The sequence below is a fragment of the Perissodus microlepis genome, chromosome 10 (genome assembly GCF_051167445.1).
Source record: "Perissodus microlepis isolate ML-2025 ecotype Zambia chromosome 10, ASM5116744v1, whole genome shotgun sequence".
In the NCBI taxonomy this organism is placed as follows: domain Eukaryota; kingdom Metazoa; phylum Chordata; class Actinopteri; order Cichliformes; family Cichlidae; genus Perissodus; species Perissodus microlepis.
The window spans coordinates 4,962,500-4,985,025 of record NC_140470.1 but is presented as its reverse complement, the minus strand read 5'-3'; the positions used below and the strand labels follow the sequence as shown (position 1 = coordinate 4,985,025).

Below are 22,526 nucleotides of genomic sequence, written 5' to 3'. Positions count from 1 at the left end.
CAACATTAGAAAAGCAAATTGTTTTTTGTTTGACGTTTGTTTGGTAGGGAAGCTTAGAGACCTTTAGAGATAAATAATTGACTACATAGCATTTTAAAAGACAGAGATTGCTACAGTTTTGGCTCTTTCTTGGGTGGTGTTGGAGAGGGGGGCCACGTTTCTTGGAATGTTCAATTTACCTAAGAACATAACACAAGTATACGAGTATTACATATGATGCCTGTAAGAACTGGTGCAATAATAAATAATGTAAAGTCTAGAATCTAATTACATTTTGGTAATTTTATACGTTACGATTTCCATTTCATATGAATTTGCTTTGACCTCAATGTAATTAATTTGTGTGTGTTTACTGTTACTTACAAATCTCTGTTATTTGTGCATTGAGAAAGAACAGAATTGTGTGAAATACAAATAAAATCACTTTTAAAATGAGTGGCTCTCAGTCAGCCTTTAATAAAGAGCTCAGTATGACTTTGATGTAGTAGAGTAGAAGCTCTTTGATAAATGTAAAATACAAAACTGCGTCTTCGTGTGGTTTCATTCTGATTAAAAAAAACACACAACTAAATAAAAACAGTATTTATTTATTTGGAAATATATAGAATACAAGTGTCTGTAATTCACAGAAAACAAAGGATAAAAGACAGGAATACATCAAATAAAATATTCAATACCCTCACCTTGTATAAAATTATGCAATGGAAGTTGCGGAAAATGAATAGCACCCATAGCTGCCACTGAATATGTTCTTTTGTGTCTTGATGGAAATCAGGAGTGTACTGTATGGACTGTATATTTATGGAATTCTGATTTCTGACTAATGTCATGTTGTCAAAAAGTGTTCTCTTGCACACTGTCCTTTAGTAATTTAGTCGCCTATACTGAGAGACACAAAGAAATTCAGTGGCAGATATTGTAGAAAACTGACAAATCCTGCTCCATTGAATTTACAGCCAGAACTTTTTGCATTATAACTCAAAAAATGTTTTTGTTTTGTTTTGTTTTCAGCCCACCCCTTCCCTTTCTTATTCCCCCATGTTATCATATTGATTAAGTCCATAGGAGGCCTAGTAATGACTAAATGGTGCAGTCTCCTTCAACTCATGGTACCCCTGGTGGTTTGGCTCTGTAAAGAGACGGAGAGGGCAGTTAGGACTAGGAAGTACCACAACTCTATAACTACCTATCTATCAATGTATCTATTGATGTAAGCATAAGCCAGTGTTTTGAAAAGACTCTTTTAGAAATGTAGGCGCTCTGCTGTGGTTACATACAGGAAGACAAAAACCAGTGCAGTTTAAAACCACACAGAAAAAATATTGTGACTTGGATTCTTTAGTTGCCACTGCTTATCAAACTGCTTCCTTAAAGTCCTGTTGGACATGACCTTCATTTCTATGCAATGAGCACTGTGAAAGCCACCCTACTATATATGTAAAACATTTGTTATTCCCTTTTTAGAACCTGTGTCTGTAGGTCACTTAATGATTTTCTGTACATCCCAAATGACGTAGACAAAAATAGCCACTAGCAGAAGGCGTTTGAGTGTGTAGATAAGTGTTACGGTACCGAGACTCATGTTCTCCTCCACCAGAGGCCTCTTCTCATTGCAGTTCACCACTCTTCCCTGTGCTGCTCCCAGAATAGTCATGATGTCCACTAAGTTGAGTTTCCCTTCCTCCCTGGCCTCCCCAACTTCCTCAGCAAGCTCCTTTGCTGCCTCTTCACGCTCCTCTATTTCCTCTTGGGTCAGCATTGCATGTAAACCTTGTTGTGCTGTGGTGTTTCCCACCTGTGGGGGTGCCAGAGAACACAAAGCCCTCACCTGCCCATAGGACTTCAAGTGAGCTATATTGGCACGTAAGAAGAGCAAGAGGACATTGAGGTCGTTCAGTGGGCAACCTAGCCGTCGTCTGTTGATGAGGTCCAGCGCTGGGAGGACCTCATAGATAGAAATGAAGGTGGTATCCCAAACAAAGAGTCGAAGGAGGCTGAAGAGGACGATAGGTGCCAATAGGATATAGATGGCACCATTAGCAACACTTATCACCTGAAAGACTAACTGGCCAATCATTTTACACTGAACCAATTCAGGGATCCAGTTCTGATCTCGCAGCATCCCTGTGCGTACGAAGCAGCTAAACTCATCCTGCAGGAAGGCAGACAGATGGAAGTAGGCCAGGTACAGGCAGGCAGCAGTCATGAAGATCAGGAGGAGGAAGCCCCGCAAGAAAAGCATGCTAACAAGAAAGTACGAGTTTTGTTTGCACTGCATGTGTCTCTCCAGAAGGGGGTACTCAAAGTACCGCTTCTTTTTGGCCCTGCAATGACACAAGAACAAACTCAGCATTATAACCATAGTCGTACTGCTACAAATACACACAGCTGGGAGCCACCCAACACAACCACAATGTTCTACTTTTGGCTCCTAGGAGTTCCTGACCACAATACCAACAGTACTGAGACTGTTGGTAGCTAAGCGCTTTGCTTAAGGGTATAACAAGGGTAGTTGCTGTAGGAGAGGAAGCGATTACTCTTAGCTTTCCTAGTTTATCAAGAGACAGAATAGCATCACTTTTGTATCCTCTGAATGATAGATACTTTTTACTGCTGCTGCAATGACCTAGTTTTATCACAGGAGTCCTTGGAGATTTATACAACTAGACATGTGAGTGAATCAATATTCATACGCTGAAGCTACTCAAAGCGTATGAACACTTGTGTTTACAAACTAACAATCATAAGTCCCTTACCGCTGCAACTCAGCCTGAAACGTCAGCGGGTTCTTAGTGTTCTGGCGCATATCCAGAATGTTTTGGGCCATTCGGACTGAGCGGTTGTAGGACTTGTCTAGTTCATCAATTATGAAGAGCAGGTCTGATCCCAGTGTGGGCATGACAAGCTGGCGCCAGAGTAGAGCTGGGAGGTACATCAGCACGGCCATGGCCAGAAGAGAGTAAGGGAACATCTGGACAGACAATGACAACAGAAATTAGGAGAAGAAACACCCAATCGTATAGATGAAACAAAAAAACAGCCAGTCTCACTACTCATCTTTTATTAATAAGTCAGTATTACAAATGAAGAAGCATGAATGATTTGTAAAGGGTTTTTAGAAAAAACTAAACTAAATCAATCCTTAACTCAGAAATGTGGTACACTGACATTTTTGACTGAAATTTTGCAGGGGTTTCAGCGGTTTATCATCCACTCTAGGCAGGAATAACATTCAAGAGTGCTTGATCAGAATCTTTGAACTCACTTTGTGTACCCAGAGGGAGCGCTCCTCGAAGTTCCCATCACTGTCAAACTCATGATGCATGAGAGAGTCCCAGCAGTATGTGTCTACGTAGCTGGCCTGCTTCACAGTGAAGTTACTGGGAGGAAAACAGCTGATCTGAGGCCCTGCAGAATATACAAATATTGATCTATAACCTGATGTGAAAATGTGGAAAATTACTTCATGCAACATCAGTTGATTCTGTTTTGTCAATATGCCTGTAAGCCACTGCACAGTAGCAATCTCTCTCTCTCTCTATCTCGCTCTCTCTCTCTCTCTCACACACACACACACACACACACACACACACACACACACACACACACACACACAGAGAGAGAGAGAGAGAGAGAGAGAGAGAGTTTTCCATCCTAAAAGTCCAATGCTAGACACATGCTGTACATCTGAGGTGCTGCATGCCCTTTCCCTTTCACTGGAATAGATCTCTGTACAAATCATATGTTTCCAAGTGGCAACATGGCATTTAAAAGAAAAAGAAAAACTCTGGGTGACTGTGTTCCAAATTTATGCTCACCCACCTTATATTTAGTTCACCTTTATATTACCACATATCGTCCACCCACACCCATCTGTCATTTCTCAAGGGTGCTCCACCCTTAAACAGAGAGCTAGAGTTAGAAGACATCAAAGTGTGCCCCACCTACTTGCAGCTTTGCAAGAGAAGCAGTCTGTTTTATCCTTGCACCCTCCACATTTGGCCAGCTCAATATAAGTACAAATATGCTGCCACTACTCTACTGCCAGGATATAATTTCTCTCACCACTCCACCTCACGATATAGTGCATGGCCCACTTATCTCATGGGTGTGCATATTTTTGTAATTATTCAGTCCTAGTTAAGTGCTAAAATTAAGAACCCAAGCAGACATGGGGAGAACATGCTCCACACAGCCACATGGTGGATTAGAACCCAGGAGTTTTTCAATTCAGTTCAATACAGTGTTATTTATACAGTGCCAAATCACAACAACAGTCACCTCAAGATACTTTATATTGTAAGGTAGACCCTACAATAATGCATACAGAGAAAAACCCAACAATCATTCGACCAGGTATGAGCAAGCACTTTGGCGACAGTGGGAAAGACAAACTCCCTTTTAACAGGAATAAACCTCTGGCAGAACCAAGCTCAGGGTGAAGCAGCCATCTGCCACGACCGGTTGGGGAGAGAGAAGGAAGACTGGATAAAAGACATGCTGTGAAAGCATTATTATAATTATTATTATTATGTACTAACCATGCCAATTATGGTTTCATGCAGCTTGTTACATATTGCTAAATAATTCCTAAATAAAAAAAATATATAAACAAAAACATCAGAGCATGCCTTCTCATGAAGTCTTGTAACAATATTTTCCCCTTCAGTTCCCTACCTGTGCAAGCCATTTGACAAAGTGAGGGAGTTGAAAAAAGTTCTGTCCCTGCTTCTATCACCTCCTTTCAATCCTCACTTAATATTGGGAGATCGCCTCCACATTTGTGCTTTAAACAAGGCTTCTTGGCTAAGAGCACAGGTGCAAGTAAACCAGGCTCCAGACAACAGTACACTCAGGCACTGTTGTGAAACTGACAAGCCAGCAGATAAGCAGCCAAGATGCAGCAGATGAGCTGTGAATCTCAGGACCATGTCATGTCCTACACACACACTCCCCATCCCCTCTGGTTAATCAACACATCCTCTCATTTGACTTAAATAGAGGGGAGCTGCTAGAGAAAAACTTTGGCTGGTAATTACAGCTTGCCACCGTTAGTGAACACTCCTCTCAATCATCCCCTGTTTCAATTAGTATCAGGCGCAGCAGGCTGATTGCACACCGGCTCTGTAGAGAAGACGTTTAGTTCAAGGTCAAGGCAGTCAGTCTCTGCAGCAATACACTTGTGGACCTGCCAAGTATATTTATGATTGTCAGCTGTGCTCTTTTTGTTATGAATGGCCGGGGATATAGTATCTGTGTGCTTGTTCCACTTAAATTATTTTTTTTATTTTATTTTCCCCTCTGACAGAAGAAGAAATGGCAGTAAAAACAATAAAGTGCTGGATGGAGTTTTAAACCCTTTGTTATTTCTTGTTTTCAGTAATTTCATGATGTCTTGTCAATGTTGCATAACATGTACTGTTGAGGCTTTGAGGGGGTCTTAATGGAGTCAGCCGTTACAGTCCTCCTTTTATGACAGATGTTTAAATCTTTCCTCTTCCTTGACTCAGTAATTAATATCTTTGTTTTACAGTTCTTTATATTAAATTTCCTTGTATACGTATTGTAAGAGGGAATGTGGGATAAAACTCTGTTTTAGAGATTAAAAAAGTTAAGAACCCTATTAAGGAGGGGGCGGGGGTAGTTTGAAGAGCAGCAGAAATATTAGTAATATTAGAAATATTAGGTCTATTTCGCTAAGTATGAGACTCATCCTTATCATGAATTCAGCTAAATGCAAATGAATAAAAAGACATTTAGGAACAAAAAGTACAAGATTAGTGTACAAGGAGGACTATTAACATTGCTAAAACAAGGACCACAAAATCCAATAAGAGCATGGAGAAAAAAAGACCTATAATATTCATGAGGGTATAATTAAGGGCAAAAGCAAATGGAATACAAAACAAATGTCCTGACATAGTATTAAAAAAAAACACACAAAGTTGCTCACCCAGAGAGATTTCACGGGCAAATGCCATGCACACCAGCATCAGCGGAAGGCCCACAGACACAAACTTGATGACCTTGTCAAGAGGAAGCTCCAGTTCCAGGTGGCTGATACGGTGTATCCCAGAGTCATCCCGCAGCAGGGCATCAGATAGCATGGCCTTGGCCGCTGCCTGGGCGATTGACATTTTGAACACCTAAGCAAGAAAAAAAGATGACTTTTTTTTTTTGTTTGGTTGTTTGTTTGTTTTTTACCTCATATATGACTGCTTTCCTTAATCATATGTTCACTGCTGTTCTTCACTACATGTGACAAAATACAGCAATAATTCTGATAAATCTTTAGTAATAAAAGAAATCCTCTAGAGTAACAAATTAGAAATGGAATTAACATTAACCAAAGTATATTATCCAAACACATCTGATGAAAGCTGTTACCACCTTACCTCAAGTCTTTCTGCTTTCTCTGCTGATGTTATTTGAAAATGTGGTTGCAGAGACTAGAATTTCCATAAAAATCTGCACAGTGCTGGAAAGCAGCTTAAATAGTCAGGGAGGGTCTCAGCCTGGACCAGCCCAAGATCCAACCTCTCATTTACTGAGTCTAACTGTAATTACAGAGAGGACATCTGGAAGCATGTATTCTCCCAAATGGCACTGACTACAGCAGACCTCCAGTTCTCAACGGCGGGTCTTACAGCCGGTGTGTGTGTGTGTGTGTGTGTGTGTGTGTGTGTGTGTGTGTGTGTGTGTGTATTTCTACACTGGCTGCAGCCCACTTCAAACAAGTGAACCATCACCAGTGGCTTTTTCAGCCTCTATCATTCAGATTCTATTTTTTACTGCACTTCAGCCCAAGAGCTACTGCTAAGATACTGTTGCAAATAACACACCAGATGGCTTGTTTCTGTCCCTGGCAGGCTGTACATGCTGTACATTGTGCAAAACTTCTATTTGACTCCATGGAAGTGACAAGAACACTGTGATAGGGTTTTGTACTCTAAATGTAAGAAAGCTACAATGCTTTTATTTTACTATAGATCATTTGCTCAAGTGGTTCTCAATTCTGACACAAAATTCCCACAACCCCACACAAAGCAGCTTTGGTCATATGTTTGAATTCCTTAAGCATGTGCTAAGATTTAAATGTTTGTTCTTTCATGCAAGCCCACTGCTAGAATTCAGCAATGAAGGTTGGTATGGGTTAAAGCTCTATTATAACTGAAATCCTTTTTTTAAATTATTTCATACTTTATTTAAACTAAGTTCTTCAATAATTCAATTTTCAATTCAATTCAATTTTATTCATATACATCACAACAACAGTCACCTCAAGGTGACATGATCAAGCACTTTGGCAACAGTGGGAAGCAAAAATTCCCTTTTAATAGGAAGAAACCTCTGGCAGAACCAGGCTCAGGGAGAAGCAGCCATCTGCTGTGACCAGTGATGACGGTGATGAAGGGAGAAAGACAATAAACATACTATGGAAGACAGCCAGAAATTAATGCTAACATGTGGTGAGTGAAAAGAGTTCAGAAGAGGAGAAACGTTTAGTGCATCATGGGAAGCCCCCAGCAGCCTAACTCTATTGCAGCTAACTAAGGGTGGCTTCAGGGTCACCTAACTATAGGTTCTGTCAAAAAGGACAAATCCAAATCCATGCTGGGACCTAGTTCCACTGAAGAGGGGGCTGAAAGCTGAAGGCTCTGCCTTCCATTCTACTTTTAAATATCCTAGGGACCACAACTAAGCCTACAGTCTGAGTGCTCTACTGGGGTGATACAGTGCTGTAGGGGCTTTAAGATAAGATGGGGCCTGAGGAGAAGGATTTTATATTTGATTCTGAATTTAATGGGGAGGCATCTTCGATCTTAAATATGATCAACCTATCTCTAATGGTCGGCTATGTACCACAGGCCTTCAAGCTGGCTGTGGTTAAACCTTTACTCAAAAAGCCATCTCTAGACCCAGCAGTCTTAGCTAATTATAGGCCAATCTCCAACCTTCCTTTCATATCAAAAATCCTTGAAAGAGTAGTTGTCAAACAGCTAACAGATCATCTGCAGAGGAATGGTTTATTTGAAGAGTTTCAGTCAGGTTTCAGAGCTCATCACAGCACAGAAACAGCTTTAGTGAAGGTTACAAATGATCTTCTTATGGCCTCTGACAGTGGACTCATCTCTGTGCTTGTCCTGCTAGACCTTAGTGCAGCGTTCGATACTGTCGACCATAATATCCTATTAGAGCGATTAGAACATGCTGTAGGTATTACAGGTACTGTGCTGCAGTGGTTTGTATCATATCTATCTAATAGACTCCAATTTGTGCATGTAAATGGAGAGTCCTCTTCACACACTGAGGTTAATTATGGAGTTCCACAGGGTTCAGTGCTAGGACCAATTCTGTTTACATTATACATGCTTCCCTTAGGCAGCATCATTAGAAGACATAGCATACATTTTCACTGCTATGCAGATGACACCCAGCTCTATCTGTCCATGAAGCCAGATAACACACACCAATTAGTTAAACTGCAGGAATGTCTTAAAGACATAAAGACCTGGATGGCCGCTAACTTTCTGCTTCTTAATTCAGATAAAACTGAGGTTATTGTACTCGGCCCTGAAAATCTTAGAAATATGGTATCTAACCAGATTCATACTCTGGATGGCATTACCTTGGCCTCCAGTAACGCTGTGAGGAACCTTGGAGTCATTTTTGACCAGGACATGTCCTTCAACGCACATATTAAACAAATATGTAAGACTGCTTTCTTCCATTTGCGCAATATCTCTAAAATTAGAAATATCCTGTCTCAGAGTGACGCTGAAAAACTAGTTCATGCATTTATTACTTCCAGGCTGGACTACTGTAATTCATTATTATCAGGATGTCCAAAAAACTCACTGAAAAGCCTTCAGCTAATCCAAAATGCTGCAGCAAGAGTACTGACAGGGACTAGACGGAGAGAGCATATTTCTCCTGTTTTGGCTTCCCTTCATTGGCTTCCTGTTAAATCCAGAATTGAATTCAAAATCCTGCTCCTCACATACGAGGTCTTAAATAATCAGGCCCCATCTTATCTTAATGACCTTGTAGTACCATATCACCCTATTAGAGCACTTCGCTCTCGCTCTGCAGGCCTACTTGTTGTTCCTAGAGTATTTAAAAGTAGAATGGGAGGCAGAGCCTTCAGTTTTCAGGCCCCTCTTCTGTGGAACCAGCTTCCAGTTTGGATTCAGGAGACAGAAACTATCTCTACTTTTAAGATTAGGCTTAAAACTTTCCTTTTTGCTAAAGCATATAGTTAGGGCTGGACCAGGTGACCCTGAATCCTCCCTTAGTTATGCTGCAATAGACGTAGGCTGCCGGGGGATTCCCATGATGCATTGAGTTTTTCCTTTCCAGTCACCTTTCTCACTCACTATGTATTAATAGACCTCTCTGCATTGAATCATATCTGTTATTAACCTCTGTCTCTCTTCCACAGCATGTCTTTTATCCTGTCTTCCTTCTCTCACCCCAACCGGTCGCAGCAGATGGCCGCCCCTCCCTGAGCCTGGTTCTGCCGGAGGTTTCTTCCTGTTAAAAGGGAGTTTTTCCTTCCCACTGTCGCCAAAGTGCTTGCTCATAGGGGGTCATATGATTGTTGGGTTTTTCTCTGTATCTATGAAGCGCCTTGAGGCGACTTTTGTTGTGATTTGGCGCTATATAAATAAAATTGAATTGAATTGAATTGAATTGAAGAGAAGCTAGTAGTAGTAGTAGTAGTAGTAGTAGTAGTAGTTGTTGTTGTTGTTGTTGTTGTTGTTAGTAGCCTACAAATAATAAATACATGAACCAGTTTTTCAGACAAGGTATTTATAATTTTAGAGGTATTGTGCAAATAGGATAAAGCAGCCCTACATATTTAGTATGCACACTGAATGACATATCCTTGTCAGATACCATAATTCTAAGATTTATAAGGAGAAAATTAGAGGTCATCTGAAATTAGTTTTACACCAGATATAACAGGATGCACATCTTCCAAGAAGTTCAGCTTCATGTCTTGACATTTTCACAGAATATTGTCCCAAAAATCTTGTGAATAATCAAGATGTTGTTTTTGGTCATCAGTGGTTTTCTCCTTGGAACTCTCCCATGGATGCCATTTTTACATGGTTTCTTTTGATTGTTGGATCATGATTCAACAATCATTCAAGTGAGGCCTGCAATTCTTTAGAAGTTGTTCTGGGTTCTTAGGTGAGCTCCTGGTTTTCAGTGTGTTCATGCAGTAATTTTGGTATGCCAGCTACTCGGCAGAAGGTCCACCACTATTCCAAGTTTTTTGTTTTTTGTTTCATTTGTGGATAATTGTATTCATTACAGTTTGCTGGAACCCCAAAACTTTAAAACCGGCTTTGTAACCCTTTCAAGCCTGATTGGATTTACTAGCTTTGTTTCTTATCTGGTTTTGAGTTTCTTTAGAGCACGGTATAATGTGTTCCTCTTTGAGATCTCTTAGCCTGTTTCATTTTATCAGATAGATTCTATGTAGCTGTTGATGATCTAAAACATTTAAGTGTGACATATATCAAAGAAAGCTAAGAAATTAAGAAGGTGGCAAATACTTTTTCATAACACTGTAACTGAGACTCATAAGCAAATAAGTAATGTTGATATGAAGTTAATTCACACGTTTCACAAGTTGTAAAAAATATCTCCAAATTATCCATATGTGTCACTTTAAAATATTGGACATTTAACTGGTGTTGTTCCAAAAGGCATAAAACATTCCCATACCCCCTCTGTGAATCGTTACCTTATCTGGAGGGCTTTGTGTGTTCCAGGGATCCAAGGTGTTATGTTGTTAGGGGGTTTCCCATGGCAAATTGGTCCTGGGCGAGGGAGCAGACAAAAAGCAAATCAGAAGATGCCTATGAGTAAAAAGTCTAGGGAACAGTTCATCCTGCCTGAATAGGGTTACTAGGGCTCTGCCCTGGAGCTGGGCCTTGGGAGGGTGCCCAAGGGCGAGCACCTGGGCCCCTTTAGGCAATGGGGCCCAGGCTGGCGCAAGAAGAAGGGACATGGGCCCACGCTCCTGTAATCCTGAGGCGCTGTAGGGGTCGAGTACAGTGTGTGCCAGGCGGCAGCCAAGGGGGAAGACCGTAGCAGGCTGATCCCGGCTACTGAGGGTAGCGACTGGGATGTGGAATAATTCTGGGACCAGTCTCCCAGAGACTGCTGCATGTACATTCAGGAATGGTTCCGGTGGCTGTATGTTCTGGATACTCGGTGAAGAAAGGGGCTGAGGTGTTAACTGATCAATATCTGCTGGTGAGTTGGATCAGGTGGTGGAGAAGGATGCTGGACAGACCTAGCTCACCTAAATGTATATTGAGGGTGCACTGGGAATGTCTGGTAGAGGCCTTGGTCTGTGAGATCTTCAACTCCCACCTTTAGCAGAGCTAAGACTGCATTTCATGGGAGAATGGGGACATTGAGTATGAATGGACCATTTTTACTCGAGTCGTGGCCAAAAGCTGGTTAGTACCGACAGGCCAAGCGGAACGTGGCTTGAGCAGTGGCTGAAGCAAAAACTCGGGTGTGGGAGGAGTTTAAAGAGTCTATGGAAAAAGACTGTAGGACTGCGTCGATGAGTTTCTGGCAAACCCTCAGGTGACTCAGGAGGGGAAAGCGGTGTTCTACCTGCACAATGTATGGTACAGGTGGACCGTTGCTTACTTCAACTGAGGATATCGTCAGGGAGTGGAAGGAATACTTTGAAGACCTCGATCCCACTGACACGTCTTCTGTAGGGAAAGCAAAGTCTGGGGACAAAGAGGACAACACATCCATCACCGGCGATGAGGTCACTGAAGAAGTTAAATAACTCTTTGGTGTATGAGGTTTGCCCTAAAGGTTCCTAAAGGTGCTGGATGCTATAGCCTGTCAAGGTTGACACGCCTCTATAATGTTGCGTCGAGATCAAGGGCGGTATCTTATGGTTGGTGGTTCCCCTCTTCGCGAAGGGGGGCAAGAGGCGTGTGCTTCAACTACAAGGGGATCACACTCCTTAGTCTCCCCGCCCGTTATTTGAACCTCAGATACAGGAGGGTAGGTGCAAAACACTGCATCAGCTCTTTACCCTCTTGAGGGTACTTGAGCATGAATGGGAGTTTGCCCAACAAGTCAACATGTGTTTTGTGGACTTGGGGTAGGCATTCGACCATGTCGGTTGGAGAATTCTGTGAGAGATGCTTCGGGAGTATGGTGGTTGGTACCGACAGGTGTCTGTCAGGGCGGTTGCTCCGAGCCATTGGATCCTTATACAACTGTTGCAAGAGCTTGGTACACATAGGAAGTAATTAGCCACACTTGTTCCCGGTGGGTGTTGGATTCTGCCAGGACTGCCCTTTGTTCATAGAAATTATGAAGAATTGGTGACAGAATTTGATGAATGGCTGCCACTTAGGTGGTCTCAGAATCTCACCTCTACAGAACCACATCATCTGCAAAAAGCACAAATCAGGTGGTGGCCTGGAGTGGTTCACAGCCGAGTGTGAAGCGGCAGAAATGAGATGGCACCTCCAAGTCTGAGGCCATGGTCCTCAGTGGGAAAAGGGTGGAGTGCCCACTCCAGGTTAGGGACAAGTTGCTGCCCTAGGAGTTTGTTGGGGTTTGCAAGTGGGGGGAGAGGGGACCGGGAGATTGTTAGATGGATTGGTGCTGTAGCTGCAGTGATGCGGATGCTGGACCTATCCATTATGGTAAAGAGAGGGCTGAAGGTAAAAGTGAAGCTCTTGACTTACCAGTAAATCTATGCCCTGGTCACCTATGGTCACCAGCTTTAGGTAGTGACGAAAAGAACGAGATTGTGGATACAAGAGGTGGAAATGAGCTTTCCCTGAAGGGTGGATGGGGGAGTTCAGCCATCTGGTAGGGGCTATAAGTAGAGCCGCTACTCCTTCCACATTGAAAGGAGCCAGTTGAGGTGGTCTGGCATCTGATATTCCATGCCATGTAAGGGAGGTGGCTAACAAATGCACCATTCTGTAGTCGGTATCTAAGCCATTCTTATTAATGATCTTACTGAAGAGGGAGGCCTATGCAGAACAACAGTGGGGGTAGAGCACTTCCTTGTTCCTTGTCATTTGATGGTGACTTGTGTTATTGGCTTGAAGTCCGCCTCTAGTGTTGTTTGCCACATCCCCATTGAAATCCTGATACTCTAAGAGTCCTGTTGATTTTCTATACTTCTAAATTTTCCCAAATCCATGTATGTGCATTGAGTTGTAGTTGAGGCTTTCTTGTAGTCAATCTAGGCAGTGCACAGGTTGGTCAGTCTGGTCTTACAGTCTCAACCAACTGCTCACTCTACCAGTTGCTGATGTTTTGCTCCTCTTGCATTTCTGCCAATTCTCTTCTGTGTCCTGTATTAGTATTGACCCATGTGCCAGTTCAACTTAGCCACTATGATGGCTGACAGGAGCTTCCATGTTGTGCTGAGACAGGTCCCTTCTGGGGAACCTTAGGGATCAGGACTTTTGGGCTTTTGGTTAGCAAAGGCCCAACACTTAGCAGCTGGTTCATTTATCCATGGAGAAGGAGAATATGTAATTTACTCATTGGAAGGTTAGCGGTTCAATTCCTAGCTGCTCAAGTCTGCGTGCCAAATATCCTTGGGCAAGATACTAATCCACTACAAGAGAGTAGAAAAGTGCTATATAAGTGCTATATAAGAATCAGTCAATTTACCATTACACCCAGATTGGATGATTGATTTGTATATATGGACTGTTACAGGCTTCCACCGCATATACATATAGGCAATACTTCTACTGTAGCTATATCCATCCATTCTATGATAAATTCAAATGAATCTATCCATACATACTATATGGATAGATTCTTACATTCACATTTGATTCCACTTGCTCTCAAATTGGTATTTGCACTGTTCAGAAAAGACCTCTGGCTATTGTACTCATCTAATGTGTTGCGCATGAACTCCATGCAGAATAATTATTGAACAAATGCTATAATGTCTGAAGCACTTTTTTATTAGACCACTTGTGTAAATATGGCTGTGTCTTCCCTCCCACATATTTCCTCTCCCATGCATTTTGACCACTGCTTCCTCAAAAAAAAAAAAAGTCAAGTAGCTAATCATCTCACTACATGTTACCTCTGCTAAGTAGGTCCTATGTGACTGCTATAGTTCACATTTCTCGTGCCATAAAATATGGCTAAAGGTGGAGTAACAAAGGTGAACAATAACAGAGGTTTAAGTGATGCAATTAGAATTTGACCTTCTATGGTGAGGTTGAAAACAATGCAGGAAGGCAATTACATATATAAGCCATGTCAAAAAAAAAAAAAAGCAATACAGTGATTTACTCAAAGAGGCCACAATTCAGGAGATTGTGGGTTTGTTTATGGTAGCTGGCTGAGAAGGTGGGCGAGCATTTGGGTGGGCATTTTCCAGCGAGTTAAATCACAGGCTTGAGATATAACGAGTGGGTGGAAGGCTATACATGATAGGACAGGCAAGTGGGAGAAGTTAACCAATAATTAGACTACTAAATTTGTAATCTGGAAATTATTGTGAGGATGGTGAAGAAATGTTATACTCTCTTTTGTAAAAATGATTTACAGGTTATTGTATCGAAATATTAATGAATCAAACTGCCTCCCTCTATGAGTCAGAGCCCTGCATGTGTTTGCTCAGCTCAAACAAATGCAGAACTTCCACGAGTCAAAATCAGTACCTTTACATGTTTAATTATTAAAAGTGATCTATTGAAACACAATAGATTATGACAACAACAAAGTTTACAAATGAAACAGAAATATTCCCCTAGTCTGTTGCTTGCTCTGGAAGATTCATTTAAAACTTTTTAAAAAGTTTAAAAAAAAAAAGAAGAATAACAGGAAACATACTTCACAATGAACACTCAGAACATTCAATATAACAGTTTTTTTCTTTTTCTAGACATCTTCACATTAGAGATGAGTGATTCCATTTGTTTTAATACAAAACAGGGGGCTGAAATCGATTCACAGCTTCTTTAAAAGCCTTCACATAAAATGGAAAGATAGGTTACTACTGAGTCTCTTCCCTTTTTTTATGTTTTTCTCAAAAATGTCTTCCATCAAAAAGAAGTCAGTGTCAGTACATGACATTTTTTTCCAAAGTCACTAGGTATCTCTGCGTGATTTCTCTCAGTGTTGAGTCTGTATGACCGGCACGCTCTTGATCTCTGACAGAACTGATCAAGGTCACAGAAATACGCAAGTAGTTTTCAAAGAGTTGGTGGTTGGAGTTAGGTACATATGTGCATGGCCACCTGCTTTTTCAACACCCTTATCCAGAAAATGTCATGGACAACATGAAGTCTGAAGCTACACACAAAAAATTGAATAAATATGCAAACCCTCAACACCAGAATACAAACATAGGAAAAATCCAATATACATACTATATGTGCAGTCAGTATACACTGGTTTAGTACAGCTGTTTTTGCTCATGGGAAGAGAGAAAATAAACCAAGAGTGTTGTAAAAGTCATGCGGCAGCAGTAAGTCAAGTGTTTTGCTCATGAGGAAGAAACATGTCAGATGAGAGTGCTGTTAAACCTGAGAACCTATGAGTCATTTAAAACGTGTGAATGATGTCCCAGAGTGGAAGCCAGCAGTCACTTCAACAAATATTTGAAATGTATTACACACACATCCTTTCTCCTTTATTTTGTCTTCTCACTCTTATTTTAGGAAGTGAAATGACACATTAGCTGCAAAGTGAAACTGTGGTCTGTCAATTGAAAATAAAGGGCACTTTCAGATGAAAAAAAAAAACTGATAAAAACGGCTGCAGCCCTTTTAGTAACTAATTTCAGATGACAAAATATTACATTCAATTAAGTAGTTGCTAAAACATACAGTCAAAAGAGATTTTCAGTTCTTTAACCCATGTAATGCTTTTCCTCGTTGTTTGTTTAAAAAAAAAAAAATAAGAATCAGTTCCTGTAAAAGCACCAAACATCTTTAAATGCTGCTTTTAAACGTACTCAATTTCAAACCTTTTAGTTCCTGTGTCATTCCTCTCCATAAATAACCAGAGCTATAAAAATGTGCTACTCTCCAGAAAGTTCATGAGTTCACTACATAGGAACATACTGTGTTAAAATGCAATAACACAATTCAGCATTAAACTAATATTTTTCCTATAAACATGATGGTCATTGTGTTTGATTAGAGTCTGTGGTAAAGAACTAATACGTGCGTAAATGCTCTCTAGAGTCACTCAGCATTAGAGGCGTACTATTTGAGTTTCAATGAGGCTGTATTAAGTTCACAACTGAGATCAGTGTTCATAAAGTCTGTCAGTTGCCCCTGACAGACTACTCCAGTTCCTCTCTGTGCTCCATGCTAAGATCTCTCCTTCCCACTCCCTGGCTGGACAGCTGCCTCCCCCTGTCATCTTCCTCCTCTCCATCCTCTTCCTCATCGTCCTCCTCTATGCCTTCTTCCTCCTCTTCCTCCTCCTCTTCATCCTCTTCCTCAGTGCCGTCCATTGAGTCATCGGCTCCGAGCATGGCTTGCTGCATGGCCAGGGTGGCTGAATCTGAGGATAGTGACTGGAGACTGTCCATACTCAGTGGGTCTGAAGCGAGGCCAGAAAGAGGGTAGGGAGAAGAGGGGTTATAATGTGACAGATACATTTAAAAAATAATAATGTAGGCAGAGGAGATAGACCTTTTTATTTGTCTGTGCATGCTTCAGTATTATTTAGAAATTTCACTTAGCCAATATTCAGAGTGGCTACAGGGCCAGAGACTCAATTTTGGGAGCCACCTTAAAATGGTCTTTTCAAGGAGCTGCAAGCTTATACCATCCCATATGGAAAAGATATATATAAATCTTATAAAGTTTGTATCTGTCTTGTGTGAAACTTGTATGAAAAGCATACAAGAGTGAAAACAGATATAAGATCCCTTGAAAAATTATATAAATGAAACTTGTATGTTTTGGATACTTCCTAAAACAATATCTGAAAATAATGAGAAAGTGGCCACTTTCATGAATAAATTATATAAGCCTTATAGGATTCACTATATGAAGTAGGCCAAATCTTATGCAAGTCTTTTATAAGTTTTTTCTATTGCTTTTCCATATGGGATCCTACACACCAGTTTGATCAATTTTACCTTGCAAAACTTTATGTAGACTTTGTCTGCCACTGAAATTAATCCTTACCCTGCCTTTTATCTATATTTGCACTCCAGTAGGGAAGCTTTCTTTTACTTGTCTATACTCGTACCAGCTGCAGTACTGTGACAGGAGATAACAAATTGCATCAGTAACTGAGGTCTACAACCTACCGTGTAGCAGTAAAAGAAAATCTAGGCAGTCCTCATTTTCTTTTTCTAACTATTCCCAAGAGACTTGTTTGTACACATGAGTGCAGGCTGAGCTATTGATTGATTTAGGACACATTTTTAAAGAAACTGATAGTCTAAAAAAAAAAAAAAAAATTAAACAAAAGAGTGGTAATAGTGCCACCTAGTGGTTTGGATTCAAGCAGACATGCTTTTAGTTTTTTGGGGGGGTTTTTGTACAATGTGTACAATTTTACCGTTTATCAATATTCCCTCCAAATTCAAGTACATATCATAGCTATAGTGATCACTGTAGGACAAACACATCATAGTCAAGCAAGCAAAATCACAGACATTAAATTTAGACACTATCCCATAACAGCCACAGTTGACGGCTGCTGTGTTTCTGCTGTTTGTTTTTACTGTTTCTACTACTATAATTGATTGTGTATAAAAATATTTTTCCAAACACTATATTTCAACTATATTTTAAGAGATGACATGTAAAATTTTAAATGTTCATGTATAGCTAGAAAGAGCTATTTGTGATCTTTAAATTACAAGCAAGCATCTATGGCTGGTAAATGGTAAATAGTTCTTATATGGCACTTTTCTACTCTCTTGGAGCACTCAAAGTGCTTTACAAAACAAAAATCAAGAAGACATTAAAGAAAAATTAAAAAATAAAGGATTATTTAATGCCCAAAGAAAGCTGTTTGCTTTGCTTTGCTTTTCTTGGAAAATGTAACTGTTGGCATACTGTCTGAGTTGCTTCCTGTCTGAGATCTGTGCGTCTGCAATACACCAGCCACAATAGAGTCGGGCCAAAAGCGCTGTGTTGGACGATGCTGGGACTTCATCTTCTTCGCTTTAGGAGCCGGGTCAGGATTACTGGCATCTAACATAGGCTGAAGGATACGTCGACGAGCATTGATGAACCTGTGAAAAGACCAAAGAAGTCATATTAGGAAGAGTAACACCTATGAATCCAACTTAATTACTCTGCATGTCTTTCACATATCTAATTAGTTCTACTAAAAAGTACCGAGATTTAAGGAAGACATAAAATGAAAAACAAGTACATACAAAACATTGAATATGACCATCAACACTTCAAAATGTTATCATTTGATTAAACCATACCCTAGTGAAAAATTTTAATGCATTTTTATATCAAATTGTCTTTATTTATTTTTCTCTCTCTTTCTCTCTCTCTCTCTAAGGATAGACTGAAAGTCAGGACCCTCCACAGTACCATGGGAAGATAGAAGTGGCTGACACTGTGAAATTCTACTTGTGGAGAAAGCTGGACTGAAAGATAGCACTAATCATGGCAGCACAGGAACAAGCTCTAAGCACAAGATCCATAGAGGCTGGGGTCTATCACACCAGAAAAGACCCCAGGTGGAGGTGTAAAGATGCTCCTGAGACAATTCTGGACATAACAGCAGGGTGTAAGATACTACTAGGTAGAGTATACATGAAATGCCATAACTAAGTGGCTGGCATTGTATAGTTGTACATTTGTGCTGAGTATGGTCCCCTCTATATCTCAGAAGGTTGAGCAAAGATCCTGTGGGATTTCCAGATACAGACACACTGGTAATGACAGCTGTAGTGATAGATATAGCGATGCCAAGTGGTAGCAGTATCAGGAAAAAGGAACGCAAGAAACAAGAGGAGAGAGCAAGGGAGAGGTTGTTCCACGTGTACTTGGTGTATACAACCAGGAGATGGTGCCACTGTATCAATGATGTACTCGGATATGCCAGCATAGTCAAGTTCAATTTAAAGCTTAACATTCATGCTCTGTAGAAGAAGGGCCAAAGTTTGTTCGATCTGATGTGCAGGCTGAGGTCTTTTAGTGTATGTAGGACCTTTTATGACACAGTGATTGCTACTCCAAGCTTTTATATGGTTGTCTGCTGGGGAGAAACAGTACATGGATTAAAACACTGATGAAGAGAGCCAGTGCGCTAGACTCCACAGAGGCAGTGGGTGAGAGGAGGATGTTAGTCAAGCTGATGTCTATTATGGACAATACTTCTAAAAGACTGTGGGGACCCTGAACAGGTCCCTCAGCAGTAGGACAGATCACTGTCACAGGTCCTTCATCCTGACAGCAGTCAGACTATATAATACCCACACAGGATAAATACTGTTTAAAAAATGCATATGTATACATTATCACTTCCACTGCATTTTAGCTATATATATAAATGTGTGCATATAATAGCATTTTGCCTTTTTTGTACACTATTTTTCATATATTTCGATTAATAATTTTCTAAAATATCTCTAAAATATCTTCACAAAACGAATTCCCCTTGCGTCGGATTAATAAAGTGTATATGTCTATGTCTAAAGAAAACTTTGTCTCACTTTTTTAAATAAGAATATGAAGCCGTGTTTTGCTTTTACACATGCACATGAGGCCTTTTTTGGGTTACAAAATCTTACCAGTTGTTTACTTGCAAGAGAGTCAGACTTGTTTGTGCTGCAATCTGTCTTTTCTCATCTTCTGTTGGATATGGGTGCTGCAAGAAGTAGGAAACGACATTTCAGTTTTCAAGCAGTTTCCAGCTGTTAAAATGGAATGTGCCGCACCATAATTATGTTAAACACTGAAAAGTCTTGCCCTCAAACACAGTGTAAATGTCTGCCTGCGTCTCACCATGAGATGCTGGAAGAGCCAGGAGCGCATGATGTTGGTGGCGTGTTTGGGCAGGACTCCCCTCTTATTCTTAGACTTCTTGTCTTCACTGTCCAACAAGGAGGACAGGTCCACATTTACCTTTATTCACAGACAACAGAAAGGAAAGAAAGAGGAAGAAAAGAAAAAAGGGAAAAGACCATAGGGCTTAGTTATTGTTGCCACGGAAACAAACTCAGACTACCAATTACCTTTTTTTTCCTATGGCAAGGGCAGAAACACCTCCTCAAGTGTCACCATGGTAACTGAATTTGAGTAATGATACTTAAAATATAAAGAAGCAGTACCCGTGACTAGTCTGTTATATGTGTGGTGCTTGGACTTTGAGTTTCACAGTTTGGCGTCGGTGAGCTAGAGTGACGCTGATGCAGAGTGGGCCTGTGTTTGCTTGGATTTTCATTGGTGTTGACCTGTAGTACACCAGCCTTTGTGTTCAGTGAGAAATCATTATTCAGATGTTACTGTTTGGAGTGTGAGTGCTGAAGGACGAGATGCTCTCAGACTATTGACAGTCTTTGACAGCCTGCATATGGATGTGTGTGAGTATGTGAGTTCATGTCTGGCTGAGACAACTAACTGCAAATATTTTTAACTGTTGTAAGAACATTTAGGTTTGCTATTTGGCGAAGAAATCATTTTTATCACAGTCATGCTTAAGATAAAGTTTGCACATGGCTTATTAGATAGTAAAGGGAAAACATCTAGTGATATTCTTCATTATTATGTTCTAATTAATGATAACTAATTCGCTATTTCTAATTAAAGCATGACTTATATTGTTTTGTGTTTTTTCTTTTTTTTTCCCCATGGTAATTTGGGGCTTTTTAATAATTTCTTTGAACTGTTTTATTTATTTTTTTGTTAGTTTTCTTTTTCAGGATGATTGCACAGCATATAAAAAACAAGTATTCAATATTTAGGCTCAAACATTTACATACATTCACTTAAATCTTAAAAAGTGGTGCTCAGGGTTCCATCCATCCATCTTCATCCGCTTTATCTGGGGCCGGGTCGCGTGGGCAGCAGTCTAAGCAGAGTAGCCCAGACCTCCCTCTCCCCAGCCACCTCCTCCAGCTTATCTGGGGGAACACCAAGGCATTCCCAGGCCAGCCGAGAGATATAATCTCTCCAGCGTGTCCTGGGTCTGCCCCGGGACCTCCTCCCGGTGGGACATGCCCGGAACACAAACCCCAGGAGGCGCCCAGGAGGCATCCTTGTCAGATGCCCGAACCACCTCAGTTGGCTCCTTTTGATGTGGAGGAGCAGCGGCTCTACTCTGAGCCCTTCCCGGATGGCCGAACTTCTCACCCTATTTCTAAGGGAGAGGCCAGCCACCCTTTGGAGGAAGCTCATTTCCGCCGCTTGTATCCGCGATCTCGTTTTTTCGGTCACTACCCATAGCTCGTGGCCATAGGTGAGGGTAGGGACGTAGATCGACCGGTAAATTGAGAGCTTCACTTTTACACTCAGCTCCCTCTTCACCACGACGGACCGGTGCAGCGTCCGCATCACTGCAGCCGCCGCACCAATCTGTCTGTTGATCTCCGGCTCCCTTCTCCCATCACTCGCGAAAAAGACCCCAAGATACTTGAACTCCTCCACTTGGGGCAGGAACTCATCCCCGACCCAGAGTTGGCACTCCACCCTTTTCCGGCTGAGAACCATGGCCTCAGATTTGGAGGTGCTGATCCTTATTCCCGCTGCTTCACACTCGGCTGCGAACCGTTCCAGTGCGAGCTGGAGGCCCTCACCCGATGAAGCCAACAGAACCACATCATCGGCGAAAAGCAGAGATGAGATTCTGAGGCCACCGAAGTGAAAGCCCTCCGCCCCTTGGCTGCGCCTAGAAATCCTGTCCATAAAAATTATGAACAGAATCGGTGACAAAGGGCAGCCCTGGCGGAGCCCATCACCCACCGGGAACAAGTCCGACTTATTGCCGGCAATGCGAACTAAGCTCTTGCAACGGTTGTATAGGGATCGAATGGCCCGTAGCAATTGGCCAGACACCCCATACTCCCGCAGCAGCTCCCACAGGACACCCCGAGGGACACGGTCGAATGCCTTCTCCAAGTCCACAAAACACATGTAGACTGGTTGGGCAAACTCCCATGCACCCTCAAGTATCCTTGAGAGGATAAAGAGCTGGTCCAGTGTTCCGCGACCAGGACAAAAACCGCAATGTTCCTCCCGTATCCAAGGTTCGACTAGCGGACGAACTCTCCTTTCCAGTACCACAGGCTAACCAAGCCTGATAGGACTCCTTCTTCAGCCTGGCGGCTCCCCTCACCTCTGGTGTCCACCATTTGGTTCGGGGATTACCACCATGGCAGGCACCAACCACCTTGCGGCCACAGCTCAATGCAGCAGCTTCGGCAATGGAGACGCTGAACATGGTCCATTCGGACTCAATGTCCCCAGCTCTGCCAGAGGTGTGCGTTGAAGATCTCGCGGACTGGGGCCTCTGCTAGACGTTCCCAGCACACCCTCACTACGCGT

The 22,526-nt window shown here is 41.6% G+C and overlaps 2 protein-coding genes across 5 annotated transcripts in view; both read right to left on the bottom strand.

Moving 5' to 3' along the window:
- Window positions 1-594: 594 nt before the first annotated feature.
- LOC146378665 (pannexin-3-like) lies at window positions 595-7,190 on the bottom strand. Of its 2 annotated transcripts, XM_084941575.1 has the most exons (6): window positions 6,396-7,189; window positions 5,954-6,146; window positions 3,266-3,408; window positions 2,757-2,971; window positions 1,573-2,324; window positions 595-1,129 (listed from the first exon to the last, which is right to left on the bottom strand). In XM_084941575.1, exons 2-6 carry the CDS (start codon window positions 6,135-6,137, stop codon window positions 1,071-1,073), a joined length of 1,353 nt encoding a protein of 450 aa, XP_084797701.1. In that variant the 5' UTR covers window positions 6,138-6,146; window positions 6,396-7,189; the 3' UTR covers window positions 595-1,070. The 2 variants fall into 2 exon arrangements, with proteins under 2 accessions (XP_084797701.1, XP_084797700.1); XM_084941574.1 differs by having other exon boundaries at window positions 595-2,324; window positions 6,396-7,190.
- Window positions 7,191-13,976: 6,786 nt separating this feature from the next.
- Window positions 13,977-22,526, bottom strand: part of pknox2 (pbx/knotted 1 homeobox 2) — a 105,575-nt gene continuing 97,025 nt past the window's right edge. For all 3 annotated transcript variants that reach the window (XM_084941571.1, XM_084941573.1, XM_084941572.1), the window contains 4 exons: window positions 19,989-20,108; window positions 19,775-19,851; window positions 18,075-18,253; window positions 13,977-16,599 (listed from right to left, as the gene is read on the bottom strand). In XM_084941571.1, coding sequence (XP_084797697.1) covers window positions 16,337-16,599; window positions 18,075-18,253; window positions 19,775-19,851; window positions 19,989-20,108 — 639 coding nt within the window. In that variant the 3' untranslated portion in view covers window positions 13,977-16,336. The remainder of the gene's footprint in view (window positions 16,600-18,074; window positions 18,254-19,774; window positions 19,852-19,988; window positions 20,109-22,526) is intronic.

Coding starts and splice junctions, on each gene's coding strand:
- LOC146378665 (XM_084941574.1), bottom strand. CDS start 6,137: ATGTCAATCGCCCAGGCAGCGGCCAAGGCCATGCTATCTGATGCCCTG. Junction 2,972..3,265: donor GCTCCCTCTGGGTACACAAA/GTGAGTTCAAAG, acceptor TTGTCTGTCCAG/ATGTTCCCTTACTCTCTTCT. Junction 2,325..2,756: donor TTTCAGGCTGAGTTGCAGCG/GTAAGGGACTTA, acceptor GTGTCATTGCAG/GGCCAAAAAGAAGCGGTACT.